At 42.4% G+C, this 11,670-nt stretch overlaps 1 protein-coding gene across 1 annotated transcript; it reads left to right on the top strand.

Moving 5' to 3' along the window:
- Window positions 1-264: 264 nt before the first annotated feature.
- On the top strand, window positions 265-8,043 carry RSPH3 (radial spoke head 3; the record flags this gene model as incomplete). The annotated part of the gene is made up of 7 exons (XM_010169304.1): window positions 265-352; window positions 812-953; window positions 2,295-2,440; window positions 2,991-3,194; window positions 4,213-4,375; window positions 5,465-5,551; window positions 7,773-8,043. Coding segments are annotated over 7 exons (1,093 nt in total), but the record flags the coding sequence as incomplete, so codon positions are not given.
- Window positions 8,044-11,670: the final 3,627 nt, after the last annotated feature.

Raw genomic sequence — 11,670 nt, 5'->3', positions numbered from 1 at the left:
TGAGTTTCTCATCCTCCAGCACCCCCAAGTCCTTCTTCTCAGGGCTGCTCTTGGTCCATTCTCCGCCCAGCCTGTATTTGTGCTTAGGCTTACCCCAACCCCCCTGCCATGAGCAGGGACACCTTCCACTAGACCAGGTTGCTCAGAGCCTCATCCAACCTGGCCTTGAACGCTTCCAGGAAGGGGGCAGCCTTCTGGCTTGTTGAGGTGTTGGCATATGGGTTGTAGCTCTGTAACTGCAACTATCTGTGCTTGATGTTGCAGAGAGAAGGAACCTGTTCGTTATGCCAACCTCATGTATGACAGAAGAGTGGTGCGAGGCAACACTTACGCCCTTCAAGTCATACCTATGGTATGTTTTTTATGTCGATCATACTACAGCTTTGTTGAAAAAGGTAGGGCAGGAAAACAGTTCTGTTGATAATATGATAACTGGACTTAAGTCCATTTGACCTTCTTGAAGCTTTGCATTGAAACTGTCACTTGTCAGCAAGAAAATGCCATTTTAATATACTTTATCTTGCAAAGTTCTGTATATAATATCCACTTCCAAACAGCAACTAATTGCTCTTAGTGTAAGATGCCATTAGTATGTGGCAGGTAGCATACCTTACTAGTTTCATGCCCTGCAGACTTAAGGGTAACTGAAAATTTAGGATCGGGACCCAGAAAAGTAAATCAGAAATGCTAGATTTGTAGCATTAAAATCAAACAACCACCTTATTTTTCCTGCAGAGAAATTAGTATAATTTCCAAGTACAAGTGTATTCTGTTTTGTGAGGTTTTTTTTTCCTTCTTCATCCCTGCTCAGAGTACCCAACCCAACCCCCTGGAGATTCAAAGGCAGAGGGAAGCACGGAAAAGAGCACTGGCTAGAAAGCGTGCAAAAGAGCAAATGCAACCAAGAACACCGGAGCCTGTGGAAGGCAGAGAGCACATTCAAGTGCAGACAGGTAAAAGGCTGATTTTTTTTTTAAGTTCATCTGAAAAAACCCCAGCCTTGCTGACCTATGTTCTCTCTCTAAATTGATGATGCAGTTGGTAGATCACATAGGGTTGTTAGAATCATAGAATTCTAGAATCGGAGGTTTTCTAATCCTTTCCATTTTAATGCCTTATTTTTAGTTGTGTTTAACAAACTGGGCTAATTAGTGGCATTTTCCCAGAGGCTCTGTTTTTCAGTTTTCAGTGTACGTTCTTGACTACTAGTCATGACTTCTTCATTTATTCTTTCCTTTTCCACTGTCATTAGAGAATTTTGGTATATGGTTAAAATTGAGGCATTTTAAAAATTTTGTTTACGAGTGCAGTCACATTTAAGAATAAGACTACTATTAAAAATTGGGGGACACACCCTAATTTAGAATAGGAAAGTGCCCTGTGTGTGGGAGAACAATTTTATTTGTAGGAAAAACAAAATTTGGCAGTGGGGTAATCATGAGGTGTGTGTAATATATTGCTGTGCCCTCTGAAAATCATTTGAGATTGGACTGATTTACAGAGTGGGAAAACAGCTGTGTTACGTGCTAATTGGACGTGCTCTTTGGTTTCTGAACGTTCCTGCTGCCTCCGCCCCACTGAACCTCCTACAACACCTCCAGTGCACACAGTGGTTTTCACATTCAGATACTGTTGGACGTAGAAGGAGGCTATCTAGCGTGGAAGTCGTGGTCTCGTATCCTTCCCACTGACTAGCGCAGATAATTTTAAGTACTCCAGAGACTTTTCTGCGCCAGGCTATTTAGCTTTGCAGTAGGAGACAGACAGTTATAATTCAAATCAAGAACTTGCTGTTATAGATGTGTGGTTACATCAAAGCCATTTCTGGTGGGGCCAGAAATAGAATATAATTCTTTAAACCAAACAGATCCAGTGTTCTATTTTGCCACATACAGTGGTGGAAAATGTAATTTTTCAATATTACTCATTAGTAGATAGGCAATCATTATCCCTTTTTGAAATTTTCTTACCCTCTTGCCTCTGCCAAGAATTGTTTATTCTGCAAGGTGGGCTGAAATTATCTCAACTCTGACATTTTAAACATACTAAGTGAAATGCCCTTTTAGAAATCGGTTCCAAGAAGTGCACCAGATGTTACAGAGAACGTGGCATAAGATGGCCTATGTAGCAAACTGATCTATGTTTTAAGTTGAGGTGTCTTTTGTTTTTAACTTTATAGAACACACTTTATTGTACTCTTTGGATATAATTCACCCTGTAGAATCATAAAAAATAGTTCAGAGTTAAAATAAAAACAATCCAATTTAGAGCATTCATTGTGCTTTTATTTCTAGAACTGTATTTGGAAGAGATTAGTGACCGGATAATAGAGGTTGATACAGAGTGTCAGACAGATGCCTTTTTGGACAGACCACCCACTCCACTCTTCATACCAGCCAAAACGGGAAAAGATGTGGCCACGCAAATAGAAGAAGGAGAGGTATGAAGTGAAGTCAGGTTCACAGGTGCTGTCAAAACGTGTCTCCCATACAAAACATGTTTCTGCTGCATAACTGAGGCAGAAACAGAAAGGAACTTCTCCTCACAGAACATATTCCCCCCCAAAAAAAGTCTCCAATGTCTGTTTTGAGGTTAAGTGCAAAATTAAGGAACTTACTTCTCCACGTGCACTGGTTCTGCTGCTTTCAGCTAAAAACTACAATGCTGAGAAATGCTCTCCCCTGTAGAAATAGTGTGCAGCTCAAGAAGGGGTTGGGAATACAGAGGTGAGAAGAAACAGGGTCCAGGTGAGTGCCCTGCTTCTCTCTGGCAGCCCCCACAGTGGCTGTGGTAGGGTGTGTGGTGTCTCACTCCAGCCCACTTAGCTCCCAGCTGCATTCATGCTTCTTGCTTTAGCTGACAGTGGGCCCCACCTGCACTTCTCAGCCCCCCCTTCAGCACAAAGGCTTTGTCCGTCCTCCTCTTCTCAGTGTTGAGAGTGATTGTGATCAAGGGATATTTATTTCTGTTTCCCCGACTCCCATCCTCAGTTGTTTGACTTTGACATTGAAGTCAAGCCAATACTGGAAGTGTTGATTGGGAAAACAGTTGAGCAAGCTTTGCTGGAAGTCATGGAGGAAGAAGAGCTGGCCCGGCTGTGGGCACATCAGCGTGCCTATGCGGAGCTGCGCAACGCAGAGCTCGCTGAAGTACAGCGCCTGGAGGAGCAGGACAGGCGATACAGAGAGGAGAAGGTAGGACTTTGTAACAGCGAAGCAGGCCTGTCTGAATGCTTATCAGAAGAGAGACAACCCTTTCCAGTACTGAGAGACAAGCTGTGAAATAAGCTGGATGTGCCCAGAAGGGTACTGTCAAGTTTTCTATTCTTCGAAGCATTTTGGTGCCATATAGCTGCACTCTGCCATTTGTTCTCATGCACCACCACCACACTGTTCTATTTATTTGGAGCAGTCATCAGTGACCTGGTGTACTCAGACACCTGATGGACAGGCCAAGCCCAACAGCATTTTCCTCTGTACCTGGTGCAGCTGTTATTCAAGCCCTTTGAATAGGCACAGTGCTTGGAAGTAAGAGAGGCACCTCCTAGACTTTCACACCCAATGCATGCACTACTGCATGTGCACTCGTACCTCTGATGATCTTCAAGTTTTAAGCTGTATTAGTACTATCTAGTAAATAGGAATAAAGAGAAAGGGCAAGTCTTAATTACTAATCATCAACCTTTTATATTTGGGGGTTTTAATGTTTTCCTGGATGCATTTGAGTTTTAATCTTTTCTTATAACAAATAGAATATAAAATTGGAAAGATTAAAAGTTCAGAAAATCCTGTCCCAACTTCAACTCATTCCAAGGCCAACGATCAGCTTTATCTGCAATAACAAAACAGAGAGTCATGAGATAAAGGCATACTAAGGTATCAGAGAAGGGTTTCATCTGGCCAGCTACAAGGCCCTTATTTTACAGACTTGCCAAAATCAGAAAAGGTATGCCAAAGGAATGTGTTTCCTTCTGTTTCTTGTGGATTTTAGTACTCCACAGATTGAGTACAAGCTTGCTTTCAAGCACTCTTTCATATGAGGAGTTTTTGTGCAAGTTAGAGGTTGCAAATACCTAGTAGAGACCATAAGTATCGATACTCTTCATTATCTTCGCTATTTATTATTCTCACACTGTGATTGTTCTTTAAAGTCTCGATCAAAGGAGTAACAGCTCAAGGCCTGAAAGTTTTACATGCAATATTCCCTTGACAGGAACGTCGCAAAGTCCAGCACATGCAAATGCTGCAGAAACAGAAAGAGACCACAGAGAAAATTGCAGCTCGGGCATTTGCTCAGCGTTACTTGACTGATCTCATTCCCTCAGTCTTCAACAATCTTCGTGAGAGTGGGTTTTTTTATGACCCTATAGAAAGAGGTTTGTATTTTATTTTATTAACATGTGAACTGAGTAATATAAAGGTCAAAACAACCATAAAACATACCTTGTTGTCCTATTATTTAGAATAATGTGATAAGACTTCATTAATTTACATTTGGGTCTGAACAGGTAGTTTCCAAACTCATATTTTTAACACAAACAAACATTATTAATCGTCTGTACAAGTAGTCAAGAATAAGCAAGAGCTGACAGTGTGACAATGAAAAAAGCTGCTTTTGAATTGAAGAGAGATAAATGGGTGGTTAGGATTGGTAGAGCAGAGAGAGAGACAGTGATCCAAACTGAAGTAAATGTATTTTGATAGAAAAGGCAAAGAAATCTGTATGTCATTCTGTACCTTTTTTCATTATTATCAGAGCAAGAGAGAAATTAGTCAATTAGAATTAGGCCCGGAAAATAATTTTGTACATCGGTGACTCCCAAGCTTTTAGAATCAGCACAATTTCTTATGGGCTACCTTACTGCACCCCACTTCTCCAAGCCCCACACAGGTGCCCACACCACAGTTTGGGAATGGATACACTCTCTCCAGAATAAGTCATGGGGAAAATGCAAAAACTGAGTGTACTTTTCAAACGGGGCAGGCTTTGGGATCATGGTGTACAAAGAGCATGATTTGAGAAATACATGGGTAAGCAAGAGCTCTAGTCAGAGGGAACAAATGCTTTCAGCAGACCAGAAGCCAGATGTCTTTGGAAAGCAAGGCAGGAAATGTTATTCTCCTGACTTGTTCAGGATAGTTATTTTCATCTCACTGGAACATTACTGTGTGTCTCATCTGTGCTATAGCCCTTCAAGGGTGCCAGACCCCTTTGAAAATCACCACAGTTGAGAGCACGCTGGTCTGGGTACATAACAATGAGAAACCTCAGTAAGAGAGGATCAGGAGATAAGAAACCCAACAATGCCCGAGAGATTTAACCTGGCTTTTGCAAAGCAAGTGTCTTTTGACAAGGATGTTCATCCCTTAATGGTTGTAGCAAATGAAAAACAGCCCCAAGATCCTGTCACTCATTCTTAACAAAAAGACATTTTTCTTTCTTTCTTCCTGCTAAATTCTTACAGATATTGAGACAGAATTCTTTCCATGGCTGATGACAGAAGTGGAAGAAACACTAGAGAGGAAGGTTCTGGGGAGGACAATACTTGACTGTAAGTTACCAAATCCTGGAATGTAATCTGGGCTGCTTGATGTTCTTGATTGTTTTTTCCCCAGTTAGAACAAATATTACATTTACAGGGTCACTGTGGGTTAAGGTAGCAGGTGTTATTACAGCAAGAACTCCAAGTACCCATGGCTTTTTGTGGGGTTTTTTGTACTATATGAAAACATTTTTAATATTGGAGAACTACTACTGCTACGTACATCTAGGTAATTGATTTTCAGCTCAAATAATAGAAGCGTCAGTCATGCTGCACTACCCTCTCTACTGGCTTTATACTGAGATGTGTTGATGCTGGGAGGTCCAATATATTTGACAGGAGCAGAATGGTTAAAGAACACCAATTCTTTTCTCTACAATAAAACTTTTATTTCTCATGTGTTACACAGCCATCATTGCTGTGCAGTTCTCTGTAGTGTGCCTGATTGTGCCAGTGGGCACAGAAAAGCCCATCCTGTCTGCAGCCACATGTGTACCACGAAAGTCTCAACTTGTGTGTGTAAGCTCCATGAGCTGCAGAGTAATATGTTCATCCTACATGAAAGGAGAAGAGAAGGATAATCATAGGCCATGGTTGACTGAGAAGTCAGGTGACTAACATTTTTCATCAAAACAAAGCCTTACCTCCTCAGCAGTCAATAACCATGTCCTTGCTTTTGAAAGAGATGCAAATATCAGTCTTCTTTTGGGCTAGTTCGAGCTAAGTATTCAGGTTATTTTATTAGTCCGTCTTCAGAGGCTGTAGGTGAAATACCTGAACAATCTAAACTCTGTCTTGCATAGAAACACAAATTGATGATGAATGCCTGTCCACTGTGGTGGTCCTAGATCAAACCACTTTTTATACTGCATTACATTTTTCATTCCTATGTTTTTCTTCCTGCTGTGATTTTGGGTTTGAATTACAATTGTGTTTGTTTCCTTTGGGTTTATTTTCAGTTTAACCAGGATGCTTTGTTAGGTATAATTTGAATAATTAGAGCTGGGCTGTTAGGTATATTATCCTATGATACATGTGCCAGTGTGTACACTCAGGGATCACTTCTTCATGTAGCTCTTCAGAAGGGAGGGAATTTTCTCTCCTTTAAAGAAAGAAGTATTTTGTGTGACTCCTGAATAAACATCCCAAGGAGATTATTACTGCAGGACACACTGTTGGTGAGAACGTCTATCATATTCCTGTTAAATCTCTGTTTAATTTTTTAAACAGATATTGCGGTCTTGCACCAGTTCTAAGATACACAGAGCAGCTGGAGCAGACCAATAAGTAATACCAGCAGCCCCTGTTTTGCTATTTACCCTCTGTATTTCCTGACTTTCACCGAATCACCCACTGTTGAGTAAACATTATGTCTGCAAAAGGAACTGCAAATTGCATTCTCCAGGTTTTGTAGAGGCAGACACAGCCTCCGCTGAGATATTTGTGGCTTCTTCCTCCCCTTACACAGAAGCACAGGAAAAATTTCTAAGGATCCATTTTTAATCTATTTGAATGAAGATAGTACTTAAAGAATTTGTCACTGTCCAATAAAAGAGCTGTGAAGTACAAGGGAAGCACCCACAGTGTAAGGCAGCAATGTTTGTCCTCTCAGAGATGACCATTCCTTCTTTTACTTGCTGAAGTCAACCCACGAATTAATTTAGTGCTTGCACATTGTCCTGTTTTCTGTGTTAAACCTTTCTTCCTTCATTGTTGGCCTCTATTTTTCATATTTAAATGATGTATATCAAAGTGAGTGTTGATTTTTTTTGTGCGTGTTCTTTGATTTGGAATGGGTATAATGTTTAGAAAAATTTACAAAAACCAAACAGCAAAAAAAAAGAATAGGTGCTACTTTTCAGAAAGAGAGACTCTTTTGATGACTCCCATAGTTCCAGTATTTCCCACTGCCAAAACCATCATGCTGTATGCAACCTGGCTAGTCCTTGTTCCTGGCAGGAGCTGCTCTGGAAGTGAGGAACAACTGTGAGGAAATGAAAAAAAAAAAAATCACGGTGAACCCTTTTAAATCACTGCTTTCAGTGTAAACCACTCATTTGGCTGGAACTAGGCTACAGCAGCAGGGATAATTTTCTCATTCTATTCTTTCACTTTTTATTTCAGGTTTTTTTTCCTTGTTTAATAAGTTATAGGTCAGAAATACATAAAATAATCTCAAATTATAGGATTTTTCCTCCACATTTGTTAATGATGGCTTTCTCTGTTTCAGCCTTGATTGGTACAGTGGTTGAAAAACGCTTAGATGCATTTAGCCACAAACCTCTGTCTAATCAGACAGAGGCACCTGCTGAAGAGCCCAGGCCAACGGATGCAGCACCGCAGGTGGCCAGTGAGACAGGTGCTGCTGACCAGCTGGTGACAGAGAAAGAAGAGACTGACCAACCTGTCGCTGAGGAACAGCCTTCACATCCCATCTCTTTCCAGTCAGAAGAATCAGATCAAGCAGGAACAGAGAATTTGGAAACTGAGTAACAAGCAGGCAAATCATCAAGTAAATGGGGATAAATGGCTTAGCTGAAAGAAGAAACTAATTCCTATCTATTTACAAGTATTGTGCCCTCGCCAGGCTGAAGGATGAACCTAAGCAACAGTACAGCATTAAAGTGTGTTTTCCATATGCTGACATTGCTGATTTCAGGCTGTAAAAATCAAGAGAGAGGTTACTAGTGCAATAAATAGCAGTGAAATTCTATCCCCTTCTACACAATCCAATCCATTAAAAACCGGGAATGTTTACAGTTGAAAAGTCCACACCCTGTGCTAGAAGGTCATGAGAAGGCCATTGAGAGCACCCTAATAACCTTTATAAGTGCTTTGATAATGTTCTCAGAATTTCCCTACTTTCCCTATTTTGAAAGGTGGCTGCTACAACACTTAGACAATTTCTTTTTCACTCATGTTGGTCTCTCCTTTCCTGACAAACTTGGGTGAGCATCTCAGCAGGTAATAGAGCAAAGGTTGTTTGAAGCCTGAAGAGCTCCTGAAGCCCTTCAGGTTCAAAGAGTTATCTGCCACTGGGAATTTCTTCCAGTGCAAAATCCTCCTCTGCCTCCTGGCACTCGGAGTATGGTAAGGGGCTATGTTTAGCCTCGGTTTTCTTTGTAATTGTCCTTTCCTGATGGTTCCTTGGAAGTGGTACCAGACATGACTGACAGAATGCGCCTGCACTGCCACAGGTATCTGTCTGTTCAGAGGCCAATTCCACGAGTGGGACATGCCCCCTCATAAAAGTACATCTGCACTCCATTGCAGCAACACAATTTCATTGCTAGCTGCACTTGTGGAAAAAGTCTTGCCTTGCCCAAACTGCTTTGTGCTACCTCCTCTCTGCAGGTCAGAGGAGATGTGTGCTAACCTAGTAGGTCAGATCCCAGTTGGAGAGTGAGATGTCAGGAATGACACCTGAAGAGACAAATACCTGCTCCACACCTCATAACCTCAAAAGGGATGTCCAGCTTTTTCCCTGGACCACTTGTAGATTTGGCTTCCTTCCCTCCTGGGCTAGGCTGCCCAGTGATCATCAGGGCAGCTGTTGTTACATGGAAAATCTCCCTTGGAAGGTGTCGGGTATTTACTTCTCTCTGTAGGTAGCTGAAAATCATAAGCACTGAGATGTAACCACCAACAAATCCACTCAGTGGTCTGATGCGATATGGATGTGCTAAAACTGAGTGTGTGGAGTCACAAAGTACAGGCTGTAGACAGACACACCCATGGATGCCTTTTTAAAGCTGGAATATTCCCCTGTAAACTCTTCCACTGTTTGCTAAGTTGACAGTATTTCAACAGCGTGCTTGTTTTTTCATTTGTGATTGATTCCTCAAAGCATCCAGCAAAATGTGTGACATGTATGAAATTAAGGTAATTGGTGCTCACTACATCTGTCTGTAAGTTTCTAAGAAGACTTTCTTTTTATGCACATGACTGGAATTGGAGACTTGAAATGAAACTCTTGTTTAGGCATCGAAGTCAGTGGGAGGTTTACCTGGATTTCAGTAGGACCAGGATTTATTTTGCATTGTTTTTTTTCCCACGATGATGGAGGCTCCTGTCAAGACTTCAGGTAAATCAGGTAAATTACTTCAGGCTAATTTTATCTAGAGAAATAAAAAGGCTTTGTGACATGATTAATGAGAATTGTAAATGTTTCAGCTCATTTTTGGAACACGCTATGTCAGTTTTAAGGAGTCCTCGTTACTGAACAATTGTTTGCCATATATTTACAGGAGACTTAGCATAACCTAGAGGAGTGTCATGGATCATTCCTGAAAAGATTCAAACAAATGCTGACTTGAATATTTTGGAATGTTACAAGAGGAAGGTGATCACTTGGAATATTTTCATTTTTGTCATTCTTGCTTTGTGTTCAATTGTTAGAAATTCTACTTGAAGTGTTGAATTATTCTATTTAAATAGCTTGTGGCATTATTATGTATTTTTAAATTATTATTAAAAAATAATGAATTGTATGCCCTGCTTTTTTACTTCATTAGAATGTACAGATACAACTCAAGCACTGTGTATTGTGGCAGAGTTTGCTCTGACAGGTTATGTTTTAATGAGGCCATACAGCCATGACGCTTTTTACCGCACTGGCAGTTTTCCATTAATAGCCCTGGACTTGAATTCAGCCCCAGACACGGGCACGTTGGCTGAGGAGGGAACCCCTCCCATCCTGTCGGTCACTGGAGAAGCAGAAAACCATGAGCAACAGTGAGGAGGGGAAGAGAGATACGGGGTAATGGTGAAGCTGTCACCTGTCTGCCGTGATGCCGGCAGACACGCAGGCTGTGCTGCACAGGCCTTGCCGCTGGCGCTGGCAGAAGGGCTCGGGGCTGGCACGCAGGTGGCTGGGGGACCCGTGCGACCCACATCCCTCACACCACCTACCCACAGGAACACCTCCTGACACCCATCCCCTCCAAATCCCCTCTCTCTGGTCTGTGTCCGCAGCAGCAGCTGTCCCTGGCAGGCAGGTAAGGCCACGGGGTGGCCAGCTCTGCATCCACGGTGACGCGGGGGAGGCCCGGGGGCTTGCAGCTCCCGCTCCCTGCTCAGAGCCACAGCAGCATCCCTCGAGTGTGCGTGAGGAGAGGGGACAGAGGGAGACAGCGCTGCAGGCACTAGATGGCAGGACAGGCCATGGCAATCCGGCTGCGGAGACACGTAGGAAGACACTGATGTCACTGTGTCACTGATGCACATTGCACACCCTGCACTAGTGACACTGGAATTCCCTCCTCTGATAAACCCCAAAGGCGTCAACCTTTTGCAAAACCTCTTCATAACATGAGGAGCTAACACGTCTGGTCACTCAGTGTAGTCCACACTAAGATCACAGAATCATGGAATGGTTTGGGCTGGAAGGGAGCTTTAAAAATCATCCAGTCCAACCCCCCTCCCATGGGCAGGACACCTTTCACTAGACCAGGTTACTCAAAAGTCCATTCAACTTGATCTTTAACACTTCCAGTGATGTGCCATCCACAACTTCTCTGAGCATCATGGGTTTCAGGGCTTTCTAACTGCAGCTGCTGAGTGTTTCCACACTATGTCTCAGCCCTGGGCTGAACCCTTTCAAAAAGTTCAGCAGAACTATTTCAGCCTGTCCTTTGCAGATTGGAGGAAAAATAAAACCATCTCTTCATACGATAAGCAACTTGATAAGCAACTCTTAACACATCTGTGTGCTGGACCCAGGATGCAGGTTCCTGGGCACTTTCTCCCAGAACCATCAGAAACAGGACACAAAGTTCATTTTGGCATTGAACTGTGTCCAAAGGACCACTTGTAAGCATGGAGGGGTTGAGCTGGTACCTCTTCTAGTCACACTCAGGCTGGGTACCTGTCAGTGAAAGCCTCAAACAGTGGCGTGTGTGCACAGTGAGGCTTCCTATCTTTGTGTGTTTTTATCAAAAGCAGCTGGTTACAATACGACTGTATCCACGTGGTTTCCATCTATTGATTTCTCTGCAAAGAGCCAGAGCGTTACTCCAACAACCAGCTCAGCAGTTTAGCTCCATGTTTACTTCAACACCCGCTTGAGAAGTGGGAAAGACATTGAGACTTACAGCCTGGCTCACATTTACTGTGAGAATCCTCTTGAT

This window comes from Antrostomus carolinensis, unplaced genomic scaffold, assembly GCF_000700745.2.
Source record: "Antrostomus carolinensis isolate BGI_N321 unplaced genomic scaffold, ASM70074v2 scaffold4726, whole genome shotgun sequence".
NCBI classification, from domain to species: domain Eukaryota; kingdom Metazoa; phylum Chordata; class Aves; order Caprimulgiformes; family Caprimulgidae; genus Antrostomus; species Antrostomus carolinensis.
Note: the sequence above shows the minus strand (reverse complement) of the source record. Positions and strands in the feature narration are given on the sequence as shown.